Genomic DNA, 16,364 nt, shown 5'->3' with positions numbered 1-16,364 from the left:
GATAGTACGCAAATTTACTATAGTGTCAAAGAGTAGTTGCACATCAAATAATATTTTCCAAGTTGCCTACGTGCATGGTGCTAAGGAATATAATAGCAAAATAATGTTTTGCTTGTGGTTTTTACTTGAGTCTTTGCATTTCAAGATTAATGGTATTGGAATCATGTCCTCTCAGTGCATATCATGATAGATTTAGAAAAGTTTACCCCGTATCTCCTTTCTACAGCAGTGTTGGTGACTTCCTCCCATTCGCTTTTCTTCCTACTTGCATCCCGCTTGTCTATCACATAATGCGTGATTTCACTGCCACCGTTATCTAGAGGGGCGTCCCATGTCAAGTAGCAAGATTCAGCTTTGATGTCCGTTACAGCAAGGTTTCTTGGTGGTGATGGGCGGTCTAGGAAGGAACCAACAGAGGAACGTGAGGAGGCAATCCCTAAACAGGTACTGGGTTTCTTTTTGGAAAAAGAGAAAGCAAGTTACTCACCATATACTTCAACGTGAACATTTCGGAACACCGAGCCTAGGCGATTGGAAGCAGTGATTGTGTAAATGCCTTTGTCCTCCCGGACGGCTTTTGGAATGCTAACTTCAGTCTTTGCTTCACTTCGGGATACTTCTTCCTTGGTTATCTTAAGTGCATCAGTGGGTTTGTCAATCACAGTGTCATTCTTAGACCATTCAATCTTGGGCATCGGAAGGCCTGTCACATCTGCAGGGATGTTAACGGGCTCGCCTGCCTTCACTCGGATAGTGTCTCCTCGAACCGTCAGGCGCAATTTAATAGTTGGAGGTACTGCAGGGAGAAGGAAAAGAGGGGGCGGGGGAGAAATGCAAAGAAGTAAGAATGCACGCTCAGCCACTGGGATAAGTCAGCGTGTTAAAGTACATTAAAGTTGTACTATAACCAGGCTTCACACCTTCATCGTCTTGGATGACCACATTAAGAGGCAAGGATGGTTCACTTTCACCAGTGGCATTGACTGCTTTCACACGGAATTCATACATTTGATGTTCATCAAGATTGTCAACCAGAAAAGATGTGGTTGGGCAGAGTCGCGTGTTAACTCTTTCAAAGTCGGGCTTGTCGTGACGCCGCTTTTCGATGATGTACCCTTGGATAGGACTGCCACCATCACTCCGAGGCTCTTTCCAGTCGAGGGTGATCGTGGACTTGGTCCTTTCTGTGTAGGTGAGCCTCTCAGGAGATGTTGGAGGACCTGTATAAGGTAGAGTAAGCACAAGCTAAATAGTCATATGAAAAATAACATTTCACTTCAAATTAATAAAATGAACAGGTTTCTGTTTAGCATAATTTTATTCCCATCTTCAAGATTTACCCCCAAACTTGTCAATGACCAGAATTATGGCATTATACTAGAAGAAATTTTTCCTTAGAAACTTTAGGATTATTGATTTCAAAAAAAATTGAAGGACTTTTTTAAAAAACAAATTAACATTATTTATTATTTACCTCATCATCAGGCAAACTTCTAGGTATAATGAACTGAAAAAGGAGATCTCTGAAGTATCCACTGACTGATCAATGGGAGCCAACTAGTATTTCTACTGTTATTAACGGACCCTGAATACATCTTCTTTAACACCCTTTGAGCCTTGTTGCCCCAAATGTGCATTTAAAACGTGGGGGAAATGAGAGCTTATATAATACTTTTGTAATTTTGGGCTCCCAAGGACAGAAGCTCTGAATGATGAAACTAGTGACAGACTCTGCTCATTGACCGTGATTAAACCAGAACCTTCACTCTGCAATGGGAACTCAGTTCTGTTCCGATACCTCTGGCATGATGGTAGTGTCGAGAATCTCAGATGGGCCATTCCAGTGTTGTGAGAGAGAATTTAATTTGGTGGGGTGATGATGGAGAAATAACACCTGTTTCTTGAGGAATGGATCTTCCTCAAAGGCTTCGGGATTTTTTATTTTGCCAGGGTGCATTAAATGCGTGTACAATGTTAGGAGTTCATGTTGATTTCTGAGAGATTTCCTCAGGCTGGATTTCTCTTCTTCAATAGCTAGTTCTGCTTCCCTAACCTTTAAGTGTGGAACTACCGTATATACTCATGTATAAACTGAGCTTTTCAGCACATTTTTAATGCAGGTTTGGTGGTAAAATTAGGTGCCTCGGCTGATATTCAGGTTGGCTTATACTTGAGTATATACGGTACATGAGAGTAGAGGAAAACTAAGGCATTTATCATAGTCTGTAATCTTTTTCAGAAAAAGATTTAACTCTCTTCAACTACTAGAATATTGGTTAAAGAATTACACTAGTATATTCTAACTGAAAAGATTTCCCTTGTAATCTACTTCTAGGTTAATTTTTTTTCAATATGCAAAACTGCTTAGAGTGAAATCTATATTAATATTTTATCATATATGATAGCTTAGCATTGTTAGTGTTTATTTTATTACTTCCTTTAATATTCTCTAGCTCTATATTTTGAACTGTTGGGAATTTGAAGCTTTTAAAGCTCAGGAGACAAATGGCATATCTAGAAGCAAAACTACTTATTTAAAAAACACAAGGAACACCTTTCCTATTACCTAGTGGGTCTACTGCAAGAAGCGGGCCTATTTCAACAGGAGGACCACAGCCAAACTTGTTCTTGGCAAAAACACGGAACTTGTATTCTTGTCCCTCAAGGAGGCCTGTGATATCACATTTAGATCTCTCTGTCTCTATTGGTTGTCTCCAAGTGTGCATCTTGGCATCCTTCCTTTCAATAAGAAAGCCAGTGAGTTCACTTCCTCCATCATCTGCTGGATCAGACCAGTTAAGCAAACACATCTTCCTGTTTGTTACAACAGGTTTTAAATCAAGAACCGGACCAGGAACATCTGAAAAAGCAAGCAAGCAAACAAAAAAAATCAATGTAATAAGGTGGTATCTTTGGAAAAACCCCGTAAAGACCCAATGCAGCATCCCTTACCAAAAACTTCTACCCTGGCTGCTGCAAATTTGGAGCCACAGCTGTTAGTCGCTGTTATCACATATCTGCCGTGATCTTTCCTCAATGCATTCTTGATAACCAGGTCAGATTTGGTTCCTACATCCTCTATGACAACCCGGTCTTTATCCAGCGCCCCTTCTTCGATGGTCCACACTCGTGTTGGTACAGGACGACCGGTCACCACTGCTGGAATTCTGAGCGTCTTCCCGGCCATTATCTGTATCCCGCTCTTGACAGACACATCCAGTTCTACATTTGGGGGCTCTGTTGAAAGAAAGTAGTCAGACAGTAACCCAAGAAATTTTAAAAACACGTCCCCATGCTGAGAGAAGGGTTTAGGATCCTATTCAAATAACTTAAACTCACCTCGCGGTTCCGCCACAGTAACAGGTTCTGTTTCTCCAGGTGGACCCTCGCCAGCGGCATTGACGGCACTGACCCGCAGTTTATAATCTGCCCCCTCTCGGATTTCCTTTACAGTGTACTGACGGACCTTAATCATCTTCTCCGTGCAGCGTGACCATTCATTTGTGCCAACCAGCTGCTTATCGACAAAGTAGCCAATAATTTCACTACCACCGTTGAAGGCCGGGGGTTCCCATTCGAGCTCAATAGTTGTCGTGCTCGTGTCAGCCACTCTTGGGACAGGTGGCCCAGGTGGAGCTGGAATAGATGCAGACCGACACGTTAAAACCCATCGATGGGTTGAGAGGATGGAGTGGCTCCCTCTATCCCACTTTAGCTTACTCGATCAAATTACTTACAGATTGGATCATGTGCTGTTTGGGGATCTGAAGGTGGACTGAACTTCCCTGGTCCAGCTGCATTTTCAGCACATACTCTGAAGACATAGGTGAGACCTTCTAATAGGCCTTCCACTTTGGTTTTCAAAGAATTCACAAGGCTTCTGTTGACACGCGACCAGTGAGTACTGTTAACCTCGCGTTTCTCAAGCCAGTAACCCAGGATGGGACTTCCATTGTCATTTGGCTCATTCCATCTCACTAGCATGCTATTGCTGGTAACGTCTTCCACAGTGGGCTTATCAGGTGCGTCAGGTGGTTCTGGTAAAAATGACAACATAATGGAATGGATCCCCTCATGGCACAGATTACATTTTACAAACGTCCTGGAGGTAGCAACGCGTGCAGTAAAGGAGCCTTACCAAATGGATCTTTAGCTGTAAGTGGCTTTGAAACACACGGTGGTCCGGGCCCAAACCTATTTTCAGCTCTCACACGGAAGAGGTACTCCTTGCCTTCAATTAGCTTTGTCACCGAGTATTTGCAATTCCTCAGTGTTGAGGTGATAACCATCCATTCAGAGTCAGCTTTTGTCTTGTCTTTCTTTTCCAAAGTGTAGTTTATGATCTCGCTGCCACCATCGTCAAGTGGTGGTTCCCATTTACAGAGCACTGAATTCTTTCTAATATCTTCAAATACAAAGTTGATTGGTGGTCCCGGGGTATCTAATATTTCAAAGGAGAGCAATGATGAAAATGTCGTGTAGAAAAGGAACTCTTTGGGCACACTCTTTAAGCCTTGAGTTGCCACCCCAGGTGGTGGCAGTTCAAACCCACCAGGCGCTCCTCAAGAGAAAAATGAGGCCGCCTGCTTCCTTACGGTTGACAGCCTCAGGCCCTTATGGTGGGGAAGCTACTCCGTCTTTCAGGGTCACTAGGAGTTAGAATTGACTGAGTGGTTTTGAATTGGTTGTCATGGAAACATAAATGTCAGTCTCCTCTTTTGACATAGATGTCTTTTTTGTGTGTGCCACATCTGTCTTTGCACCCCATTAGCTAGTACATGAAGGAATTAAGGGTGTGTGGGAAGTAAGGGGCCAGTTGATTTCTATAACATGGCCAGGTGTTGATAGGAGACCTGGAAAGTGTGCAGAAGTGATTTCCTTCCCCCCTTTGCTTAACTTTCCCCACCACTCCTGCGTGCCATGTTTTACACAGATAGGCTTTTTGACTAAGCATTTGCATCGGCTTTCTGCTGTTGGGGCGTGTAGCGGGGAGCACTTACCCAGCACACTGACGTCACAAGGAGCTTTTGCAACACCATGGTCATTTTCAACTTTGATCACATACAGGCCCCGGTCAGGTCGGAGAGAGTCTCGAACACGGAGCTGAGCTTCTCCTTGTTTGCTGTTGTTGATACTCAAGCGCTCCGTCAGAGGCAGGACAAACGGTTCTTCTTCTTGAACTTCACCCTTCTTCCTTCTGGCCACTGACACGGGCCGCTTCTTCATTTCCTCCGGTGTGATGACACTGTCGTCCTTCAGCCATGTAATAGTTGGGTAAGGTGACCCCGAAACAGTTGCATCAAGGGCGATTTCATCGCCGCGTTTCACTTCTAGGCTTGTTCGCAGCATGACTTTCGGAGCATCTGTTATGATTAAAAGCAGTTGTTCTCAATTCTGCTGGCTTAACACAGCTGGTAAACATGGATGCCGCAAGGGGAAAATGGCAACTCCGTTCAAAACCCAAACCCAAAACTCACCTATAGGATCGACAGCTTTGGTGGGAGGAGTAGCCCGCGAAGGTTCCCCAATCCCAGCAGCGTTCTCTGCTCGCACACGGAATTGGTACTCCTTCCCTTCTTCCAGGCCTTTTGCCGTGTACGTCAGCACGGGGACCAGGTGCTCATTGCATCGCCTCCACCTCTCTTCACCCTTAGCTATCTTCTCGATGATGTAGCCCATAATTTTGCTCCCGCCGTCGTACAGAGGTGGTTTCCATGTGATAGTCATTGCCTTGGCTGTGACGTTATGCACTTCAACATCGACAGGTGGATCAGGGGGCTCTAGAGAGCAACAACAATACACCTCTTAATCTAGGGAAACTTAGCTTCTTAAAATGAAAAAAATATGTGTATTAGTTTTTAGCTATAAGTTTGGTTCATTCATGCTAACACTTACGCTTTGGATCTTGAGCAATGACTGGATTTTTTAATTCGATGTAGTCGCCTCCACCGATCTTGTTGACTGCTTTAACTCGGAAGAAGTATTCACCATTTGGGACGAGATCCTTCACAGTCCAGGAGAGTTTGTTCTCACCAGACATGACTGGGATATATGTCCTCCTTCCGGCTTCTCTGCGTTCCAGGACATAATGAAGAATGGGGCTTCCACCATCATATTCGGGGGGTTCCCAAGTTAATTTACAGGAACTCTTGGTCACGTCACTTGCTTTGATATCTTTGCAGGGTCCAGGCAGGCCTATTAAAGATAAAGTTAGCAATCACTATGGTACTCCTGAAAAGCCTGATCATTAATACTATGATATAGGGCAATTTGCCTTTGCGTGGAATCATCTCTGATATGCTGGAAAGCATTTAGCATCTTTGGCCCCCAAATACTAAATGTTAGTAGTCATTGAACCTTTCCTCCCTCTTTCTGCCAAGTAAAATTGCTCCTACAAACTTCCAGTCACCCTCTTGGTGGGAGTAAGGATAACGATATGGGAAAAATGTGAATTTAATGCAGCGTAAAAATGAACATTGGAGATGTAAACATTGTTTTTGATCCTTAAATTCACATCTCACATGGGGCTAATCCAAACTGAAATAAATCATTGTTATCAGCATGTACTTAACAAGATCTCTTTAGAATGGCTTTATTTCTCATATGGAAAAAGGGACATGTAGATTCCAGTTGGGGGCCTCATGAAGCCATTGCAAAGTGAGCCAGTTTTCTCAGTGCATGACAAACGTTTGGTTACCTATGACTTTGACATTGATGGATGCTGTTGCTGAGCCAAGCTTATTCTCCACTGTAATGGTGTAAGTGCCAGCATCTGCATGGACACTCTTGGGAACTTCAAGGTGTGCAGAGATGTGATCGCTCTTCATTGTTAATCTATCACTTGCTTTAACTTCTTTGCCATCTTTATGCCAACTAATGGTTGGGACTGGGACAGCTCTGAAGGGAACAGGAATGCTTAACTTTTCCCCTTCAATTACAACAATGTCATGAGACTCCAGATCAATTGTTGGCTGGCCTATAAGATGCATTTTGAAAGAGAGAGAGAGAATGAGAATGTGTCAAAGTGCAATGCATGAATAAAGACTATTTTTATGATCAATGAAAGAAACTGTGTTCTTACAGTCTGGGTCTTTGGCAACCACATTTTCGGAGATTTCAGATGGCTCACTAACTCCAATAGCATTGACGGCCCGCACTCTCAGAACGTACTCCTTGTCGGGAACAACGCCTTCTTCCACTTTGAATTTCAAGTCTTTTATTGGGCGAGAATTAACTCTCATCCATTTCTCAGTGCCTACTGGACACATTTCCACATGGTATCCGATAATAGGACTTCCCCCATTTTTTTCTGGCGGCTTCCAAGCAATGGCAATGTGCTTCCTCCCAGCATCGGTCACATGCAGGTCCAGGGGAGGTGAAGGGGGACCTGAGAAAATAATACAGCATTCACACCCAGGGTCTCATTCGACAGCTCCAGACACTATGCTTTGCATACTCGGCCCGACTTACTTGTTGGATCTTCAATTGCTAGGATCTCTGTGGGTTCACTTGGGTGACCAATTCCGGCTTCGTTTTCTGCCCGAACCTGAAACTGGACCTCCGTCCCCTCAATGACATCAGTTACCCTGAAGTGACAATCCGGCCCTGACGTCTTTCCAGCCTTTACCCATCGAGTGCCTAACTTCTCTTTCTTCTCAATGACGTATCTGTTGGAGGCATGAAGCACTGTCTTAGCACCCGTGAAACCAAGTTAGGGATTTACAGCCTACTGAAAGGGTTCTTTATCAGTAAATCCAAACCCTACCTCTGAATTGGTCTGCCACCATCATTTTTAGGCGGTTCCCACTTTAGGTCAACATGTCGTTTAGTCACATCAACCACCGTCAGAGCATAGGGCGGTCCAGGGGTGGCTGAAAGCACATAGTTCAATGATTAGAAAAATCAAAGAACAAAACGGATAACCTACAATACAGGATGTCACAAAGGTTAAGTCAGAGAGCATACTGAAGGTGTCTTTGGCCAGGACGGAATCCTCAATTTCACAGTAGTCACTCTGCCCTATGGCATTTTCTGCAGCCACACGGAACACATATAAAGAGCCTTCGGTCAACGGAGTGACTGTGCACTTGGTGTCCTTGACAGTAGTGTCTACCGTCTGCCAGCCTTTTCGCCGTACGTCTCTCTTTTCCACGATGTAGTTCGTGATGGGGGACCCTCCATCTTTCTCAGGAACTGTCCACTTTAGGTCTGCCGTATTTTTTGTAATATTAATAACTTCAAGCCAGCGAGGTGGTGATGGAGGATCTGAACCAGAAAGAGAAGCAAATTCAAACTTCACAAACTGCTCTGGTAGTAACTGGGCCATCGTACAGCAATCAGGAAATTATCCAATATTGGGGCTTTCACATTTCCCGATGTTTTAATTCTCAGATTGATTCGTAGAATAATGTACAGATCGGTGACATCAAAACTGACTTACATAGCTTCTCCCGGCAAAGCACAGGGTCACTGGGCTCACTGGGTTCACTCTCCCCAGCTTTGTTCACGGCTCTAACTCGGAAGGAGTATTCCTGCCCTTCCCTGAGTCCTGGAATGACATGCTGAGTCGTGGGAACCCCCTCGGCCACTCTGACCCAGTCATCTGTTCCAGTCTTCAGCATTTCAATGATGTAAGACTCAATCTTAGCCCCGCCATCATGCTCTGGCTTTGTCCAATGTAAGGTTAGTGACGTTTTGCCTATGTCTTTCACAACGGGTTTTCCAGGGGGCCATGGAGGATCTGCAAACAAGTGAAATTATTTAAGTTTTGGGGAAAAGGGAACTATATTGTAAGAATTAACATAATCACAGTAAAGTACATTAGTAATACCTATGGGGTCCTTTATTAATATTGGTTCAGTTGATCTGCTGGGTTTTCCAGGTCCAGCAAGATTTTCAGCCAACACGCGGAATCTGTATTTCTTTTTATTGGTGAGACCTTTCACTCTACATTAATAAAATGAAAGTTTAGCAATTATTAATTTTTTAGCAGAAGCCTAGGCTTATTTTATATTTAATAGGCTAATCTATTTGGATTGTGAAAATGGACTTTGAAATTTAACTGGAACTATTTCACTATAAATTGTCTTTTAATGGCTAGATTTGGCCAAATGCACAAAGCTACTACTACTAATAAGGATCATCATAATAATGATAATATAATTACAATCATTTTCACAATATACTGGGAGGCCAAATACTTGGAAACTTCCCCAGCAAATAAGGAGTTTATCGTAAAATGGAGCAATTGTGTTCTTGGATGGAATGTATTTAACATGAAATCATATAGTTGAAAATGTTGATTTTTTTCAAAATATGATGCTAATATATGATCAAACTGAATCAAAAATAATAAAAATTTGAGTATGTTCCATTAAGCTACCGACAGAGAGATTTTGGGCATACCTGAATGTTGTGTCCTTTACTGGCATCTTATTGCATCGAACCCACTTATCAGTATCCGGGTCTAATCTTTCAACCCAGTATCCAGTGATTGGGCTGCCACCATCGTCATCTGGCTCACACCATGTGAGCGTCACTGCATCTTTAGTGATGTCGGAAGGTTCAAGGCGAGTTGGAGGTCCAGGTGGATCTGTAGACAGAATAATGATACCAGATATTATGCCATGTATATATATATATGTATGTATATGTGTGCATACATGTGTGTGTGTGTGTAAAAAGAGAGCTCTGGAGGTACTGCAGGTTAGGCACAGGGCTGCTAATTTCAAGATCGGCAGTTCAAAGCCACCAGCTGCTCCACAGGAAAAAGATGAAGCTGCCTGCATGGGGTTTCTGTGAGTCAGAAGTGACTTGTCAGTGGATCTGGTTTTAGCTACACACACACACACACACACACACACACAGTACCTTAATCAAAGTTTGACACACTAATCCAGGTTGGTTTGGTTTCTCCCCAAATGTTACAGAAACTTACCAAATTGATATTTGGCTGTTATTGGACTAGCCTGCACAGGCTCACCAACGCCGTACATGTTTTCTGCAGCAACTCTGAAGAGGTATTCTTTATTGGGTATTAATTTGGTGGCCTTGAAATTTGTGTCCTTGACAGTCGACGAGAGCTTGTGCCACACTTCACTGTCAGTTGCCCTTCTCTCCACAACGTAGTTTGTGACTTTAGATCCTCCATCGTCCCTTGGTGGGTTCCACGTTAGAAGACATGACTCATTGGTTACTTCTGTGATGTCAAAGGCAGCTGGTGGTCCAGGTTTATCTGGAGAGGGAATGGAATAAAAGCTTTTTTAAAAACCATGCATCATTTTAAAATACAGTTAAATGATGTATCTACACATGAGCCTCTCTTACCCAAAACATTGACCTCCACCACTGCAGTAGCTCGGCCACATGAATTCACAGCCTCAATGATATATGTGCCCGTGTCACTCCGCTTGCTGTCTTCGATTGTCACTGTGGACTTTTTAGGCACATTTTCAATGGTGATTCTCTTGTCCGGTTTCAGAAGCTTGTCGGCCTTTGTCCACGTTATTGTAGGTTCAGGTTTGCCAGTTACAGTGGCAGGAAGTTCAATCTTAGTTCCGGCTTTTACCGTGAGGCCAGCAAGAAGTTTCACATCAAGGAAAATTTCTGGAGCCTCTGAATTGGAAAGAGTGTAGGATTGTTTAAAATGTTAACAAGTTTAAACCGATTTAAATAAACTCTTGCTGATGAAACACACACACACACACACACACACACACACACACACACACACACACACACACACACACTACATACCCTGTGTGTCCAGAGCTTGGATGTCATCTGTGGGTTTACTGGGTTTGCTGGCCCCGTGCCTGTTCAAGGCCTTCACGCGGTAGGCATACCACTTGCCTTCCTCAAGGCCTGTCACTTCCATTCTGCCAGGAAACAAAATAAGCTCATTTACTCCCATGTATACAGATGCCCCACGGCATAATCCTCAGTCTCTTCTAAACCTCGCTGCCCCCTTGGTATAACACTACTTAAATTAATTCTGTATCTCTTTAATACAATAAGTAAGGCAAACCTCAAGGACAGGGGTATGTTTTGCAGCACTTTTAAAGACCAGAGAAACAAAACAGGCAGATTTTCCTTTGGGGCAGTGGGGGCGGAGGGGGGAACTCTTCCACCTTTCAGAATAGGAGTGAGCAGAGACGGGTGTGCTGTGCAGAAGAGCCTGGTGGTACAGCGGTTACACATTGGGCTGCTAACCACAAGGTCAGCAGGCAGTTGGGACCCACCAGCTGCTCCTTGGGAGAAAGACCTGTCTCTCTGCGCTTACACAGAGTTACAGTCTCAGAAACCCACAGGGGCTGTTGAATTTGGTCCTATCTATTCTGTCCGATAGGGTTGCTATGACATGGAATTCCCTCGATGGGAGTGAGGTCTTTGGGTTGTGCTGTCTAATTTTTAAAACCTACTTTGTTTCTGCAACTGGTTCTCCACAGGCGACCCATTTATCAGAACCACGTGGACATTTCTCCACTAGGTATCCTTTGATGCGTGAACCACCATCATATTTAGGTGGATCCCACGTTAAGAAGATGCTCTTGGCAGTTCGATCTCTCCATTTAACATTCTCTGGTGGGTCAGGTACCGCTATAACATTGTAAAAAGAGTTAGTCTTAGAGGGGCCACCTATGAATGTATCTCCATATTACCAACCTCCTGGTCTCTTCCACCACCTCAAATCTAGGCTTAGAAGCAAGAACATGAGACCAGGTAAGAAATCATCAAGCGTGTACTCACTTGCAGGAGCTGACATATTTACAGGTTCGTCAACATATGCAGGTTCTCCAGGGCCACATTTGTTACGAGCACAGACCTTAAATAAATATTCTTTTCCTTGAACAAGGTCAGGGACTGTGAATTCTAGGTCAGTCACAAAGTCCATAACCTGGGATAAAGAAATATAGTTATTAGATTTCAAAAGGAAAAACCCCCAAGTTCTCCAAATCAAAAGTCTTAACACGAGTAGGGATACAAACAAGTTATTTCTGACAGTATGGACCATTTTTATATTAGGTTCACATTAGAGAAAAATGGTCAAGTAAGACACATAATATTTGACTCTCAATAAAAAGCAAAGCTATTTCACTGTTTGCACATATACTTAAAAGTGGACAGGGAAGGCATGCTTTATGCCTCCCTACGTGGTGATTTGGAATGTGATTTGAATTAGAGCAAAGGATGGTAAGTAGTATGGATGGCAGATTAGACCAACCAATGCAAATGGGTGGAATGGTGGTCTGACCAACCAAGGCAGGGAGTTACAGCTTAATAGGGGAATGTTGGGTACTGGTGCAGTGTTTAAGCTCTTGGCTGCTAACTGGTGGGTACAAACCACCAGCCACTCCCCAGGAGAAAGAGCTCACAGTCTCCTTTTCTGTGAAGATAACAACCCATGGGGCACTTCTGCTCCCCCCTCCAGGGTTGAGATGAGTAGGGCGTGTCTCTACAGCAGTGGGTATTCAATAAGACCAGGTAAGAATTTGTCTGAAGTGCCTCAGGAAGCATTAGCATCGATACATTAAAAAAAGTTATTGGTACTCTAGTAATAAACAAGCTGTGTCACCTATGGACTTTGCATGACATCGCAGCAAAATGGGGCATTCCCCATTCTCCATCTGGAGTGGGTAATATTGATGTTAAAACTCACTTTAGTCCACGTTTTCCGGCTAACTTCCCGCTTTTCAACCAGGTATCCTGTTAGTGGACTTCCTCCATCATCATCTGGTGGTTCCCAAGTCAGATGTACTGAGTCCTTGGTTACATCGCTGTATTTCAGTTCTTTGGGTGCACTTGGACGAGCTGAAAAAATGTAGTTAGAAATCAATGTTAGTTGTAGTTGGTACTAGTTTTTATTAGTACTGCCAAATTACCTTCGCTAATAAATTTTGGTTACTTACCAATGACATTGACATCAATTTCACCAGAAATCGCTGTGACTGGGTTTTGTAATTTCAGTGTATAAATGCCCTTGTCTGGACGTTCACTTGGAGAAATGACAAGTTCTGCATAGGCAGTTAAGGTCTTCATTTTCACCCGATCCCCCTCTGCTAACGCCGTGTCTCCAACAGACCAGGTTGCAGTTGGCCTTGGATAGCCTGTGCTTGGAACCAGGATTTTGATAGGATTCGGAACAATAACTTCCAGACCATCTTTAAATGCACTTAAATCCATTGTTGGTTCAACTAACAGGAAGAAAAATCAATGAGTTTACAGTATTATATTTCAGCCCCATGCTACCCAAAAGTACTCAGGTACCGTCTACAAATATAAAAGTAAAATCTTCCCTTACCAAATGCATCATCAGCAGTTAGAGGACCAAGAATTTCAGATGGATCTGAAACACCAGCTTCATTCTCTGCTGATACTCTATATAAATATTTATTGCCTTTTTGCAATCCAGTGACCTAAAATTAAGAATTGATCTCTGTAAGCAGTGCACATCTAAAGTTTATGATCTCACACTGAATATTTCCTTTTAGATTCAAATGCTCTACCTTGTAAGTGAGTTCAGGGACAAGTTTCATATTGCAACGAATCCAATTATCTTTTCCTTCTTCACATCGTTCAACTATATAGCCCAATATTGGGCTTCCTCCATCTTTCAGAGGAGGCTCCCAGGTGAGCTGAACTGATGACTGAGTCTGGTCTGAGGCTTTAAGATTGACGGGAGGACTTGGTCTCTCTGAAATGAACGAAAGAGGTGACCCATAGAATTTAGTTTAGTGCTAATTTACTGAAACAATTCTATAATTAATCCTGTCCTCATGAAAATAATGGTTTACTGAATTTAATGAATAAAAGGTAGGCAGTCTGAATTTATACATTTTGTTCAGATTTTTCTGACATTCTACTTTTATTTTTTCAGTAACTTTTATTCTAGTTGATGAGTCTAATTACTGGGTACCAGGCAGTAAATATTCTTTTCTTACCAATTGGATCAGCAACTTTGATGAAGGGTGTGGCTGCACTTGGTTTGCCAACTCCAATTCGGTTTTGGGCTCTGACACGGAAACTGTACTCTTGTCCTTCCACCACATCAGTCACAGTTGCTGACAGATCTTCAGCTCGGACTGTCATGGCAGTATCCCACCTGATGGAAGTCTTGTCTCGTAATTCAATGACGTAGTTAGTGATCTCGGCACCTCCATCGTACTCTGGCGGTTCCCATGTCAGTGAGACACCAAATCTGTTCACATCAGTGATGGCCACATTCAGAGGAGGGCCGGGAACATCTAGATTTGACCACACAGGGGAAAAGCACAGATTTTGAGTTACATCAAGGATAAAAACAAGGAGAGACTAATTAGCAGTTTACTTCAAAAGGTCTCACCGTATTTACTCCTGGCTTCTACTGGGTTGTCAGTCTCTACCGGCTCTCCTGTGCCAACTCTGTTTCTGGCACTCACACGGAACAGGTACTCAGTTCCTCCTTTTTGAAGTCCAGTGACAGTAAACTCACAGCTGTCTGCACGGTCAGTGGCCAGAACCCAGGTTTTCCTCTTGATGTCACGCCTTTCAACAACATAACCAATGATCTTGCTCCCACCATCAGTCAATGGCTCTTCCCAAGCTAGGCTTACTTCACCATCAAATGTTTCTGTCACTTCTAAGTTACGTACTGGCCCAGGCACATCTATAGGCCACACACAAAAGAATTGTTAGTGTTACCATTCCTTCAATTGTGCCTTGCCAATCAAGCCTGAATGACTTTGGGGCTTACCAATAACTTGTAAGTTGATGAATGCTTCTGCTTTCCCATGTTTGTTCTGAAGCACGATTTTATACCTTCCTATGTCTCCTTTCTTGGCTTCGGAAATTCTGAAAGACGTCTGTTCCGCTGTAGTGTCAACAGTCTTGGAAGATAACGGCTCATTTTCTTTAAACCACTCGGCCTCTGCTTTGGGATAGGCATCATACGGCACCACCATGGTCAGAGGCTGGCCAGCATCCACCACAAGGTCTTGATCAGCGGTCTTGATTTTAGGGGCAGCTAGTGAAAAAAGCAACACGTGGAACGTTCTTAGTTATTTGCTGTAGTTAGGTTAAACCAGAGATTGCTTACTATGCACTTGTGAGCAAACACTGCCTACATAAACTTGGAATTATGTATAGTATAATAAATAAGGGGCCGTGGTGGCACAGTGAGTTAAGTGTTGGGTTGCTAAATGAGAGGTTGGCAGTTTGAACCCACCAACCTGCGGCACGAGGCAGAAAGATGAGGCCACTTGCTTATCCATAAAGACTTACAGCCTTGGAAATCTGTGGCACCTTTCTACTCTGTCCTACAGAGTCTGTGTGAGTCAGAATCAATTCCATATTTGTGGTGCGTACTCAGTAAGTACACTTGGAAGCAAGTGTAATACAGATACAGCAGAGAATACACTCGGACTTGGAGTTCTCATAGTTTATTTTATAAATGATCAGAAACTAGAAAATTGAGGATTAAAGATGGTAAAAAGTCATCAAACCTCTTACTCTTTGCCAAAACTAACAACAGTGGACTGGACAACGTGAAAAAAATATATAACAGGCCCTATTTAGTTAGTTTAAAGTAAACAGACATCGTCTTATGTGTGATACACGAATGGCTTTTTCATAAATGACCCCCATCCCCAAAAGGATGACTTAGAAGCTTTGAGTCATGATCAGAATCAGGCTCAAGAAGACTCACAGGGGGTTGGAAAATGGAGGTATAATTAAATTTTAAAAATCTCCCCAAACCTCACAAAAACAAAGGGACTCATTGCAACTGAGTCAATCCTGACTCCCAGTGACCCCCTAGGTTCTGTCATGTAATGATGAATTGCTATCCATGTACTTTCACTTAGGGTAATTACTTTGTAGCAGGAGAAATCAAGATAGTTGACATGTGTATAAGGTTTGAAAATAGGAAAACCTTTTTATTAATCTAACTGTGAAATCTGAAATTTGTGTAATATATGTGTGCTATTAGAAGGGCATTTAAAAATAAAATAAGGGGACTTACCTGCCAGTTCGAGCTTAGCTCTGGCTTCTTTGTCTTTGGCAATAAATCTGTATTCCCCCTGGTCACGGGGCTTAATGTCACAAATCTGTAGTCTGTGTATCTTTCCTTCACTCATCATCTGGTGTTTGTCCCCTTGGACAACAATCATGTTATTTCTTAGCCACTGGACTTCCACCTTGTCCTTGTTGAGCTCAGCAAAGAAGACGACGTCAGCACCAGGGGCTTCCAGAATATCTTGAGGGGGCCTGATGATCTCGACAGGGATTTCTGAAAAGAAATGTACAATAAATACAAATATGTTGGTTTTTTGATTAAGGATTCAGCTCATTATTCGCTGATAATAAAATTGTCCCTTCACTTAATTCAT

At 43.0% G+C, this 16,364-nt stretch overlaps 1 protein-coding gene across 1 annotated transcript in view; it reads right to left on the bottom strand.

Annotated features, from left to right (window-relative positions):
* The window catches only part of TTN (titin), a 285,763-nt gene that overhangs the window by 77,564 nt on the left and 191,835 nt on the right, over positions 1 to 16,364 (bottom strand). Inside the window, exons 199-230 of the mRNA XM_075530312.1 lie at positions 15,998 to 16,264; positions 14,732 to 15,001; positions 14,342 to 14,644; positions 13,941 to 14,243; positions 13,506 to 13,693; positions 13,301 to 13,415; positions 12,909 to 13,193; positions 12,659 to 12,810; positions 11,749 to 11,896; positions 11,421 to 11,598; positions 10,756 to 10,877; positions 10,327 to 10,614; positions 9,938 to 10,234; positions 9,406 to 9,592; positions 8,831 to 8,946; positions 8,441 to 8,740; positions 7,966 to 8,265; positions 7,766 to 7,871; positions 7,471 to 7,667; positions 7,082 to 7,387; positions 6,698 to 6,976; positions 5,896 to 6,195; positions 5,478 to 5,780; positions 5,001 to 5,363; positions 4,139 to 4,441; positions 3,738 to 4,037; positions 3,340 to 3,636; positions 2,953 to 3,237; positions 2,567 to 2,860; positions 921 to 1,220; positions 488 to 796; positions 207 to 397 (exon numbers count right to left, since the gene is read on the bottom strand). Coding sequence (XP_075386427.1) covers positions 207 to 397; positions 488 to 796; positions 921 to 1,220; positions 2,567 to 2,860; positions 2,953 to 3,237; positions 3,340 to 3,636; positions 3,738 to 4,037; positions 4,139 to 4,441; positions 5,001 to 5,363; positions 5,478 to 5,780; positions 5,896 to 6,195; positions 6,698 to 6,976; positions 7,082 to 7,387; positions 7,471 to 7,667; positions 7,766 to 7,871; positions 7,966 to 8,265; positions 8,441 to 8,740; positions 8,831 to 8,946; positions 9,406 to 9,592; positions 9,938 to 10,234; positions 10,327 to 10,614; positions 10,756 to 10,877; positions 11,421 to 11,598; positions 11,749 to 11,896; positions 12,659 to 12,810; positions 12,909 to 13,193; positions 13,301 to 13,415; positions 13,506 to 13,693; positions 13,941 to 14,243; positions 14,342 to 14,644; positions 14,732 to 15,001; positions 15,998 to 16,264 — 7,952 coding nt within the window. The remainder of the gene's footprint in view (positions 1 to 206; positions 398 to 487; positions 797 to 920; positions 1,221 to 2,566; positions 2,861 to 2,952; positions 3,238 to 3,339; positions 3,637 to 3,737; positions 4,038 to 4,138; positions 4,442 to 5,000; positions 5,364 to 5,477; positions 5,781 to 5,895; positions 6,196 to 6,697; positions 6,977 to 7,081; positions 7,388 to 7,470; positions 7,668 to 7,765; positions 7,872 to 7,965; positions 8,266 to 8,440; positions 8,741 to 8,830; positions 8,947 to 9,405; positions 9,593 to 9,937; positions 10,235 to 10,326; positions 10,615 to 10,755; positions 10,878 to 11,420; positions 11,599 to 11,748; positions 11,897 to 12,658; positions 12,811 to 12,908; positions 13,194 to 13,300; positions 13,416 to 13,505; positions 13,694 to 13,940; positions 14,244 to 14,341; positions 14,645 to 14,731; positions 15,002 to 15,997; positions 16,265 to 16,364) is intronic.

The sequence above is a fragment of the Tenrec ecaudatus genome, chromosome 13 (assembly GCF_050624435.1).
Source record: "Tenrec ecaudatus isolate mTenEca1 chromosome 13, mTenEca1.hap1, whole genome shotgun sequence".
Classification (NCBI taxonomy): Eukaryota; Metazoa; Chordata; class Mammalia; order Afrosoricida; family Tenrecidae; genus Tenrec; species Tenrec ecaudatus.
The sequence above is the reverse complement of the archived record's forward strand: the minus strand, read 5'-3'. Positions and strand labels throughout refer to the sequence as shown.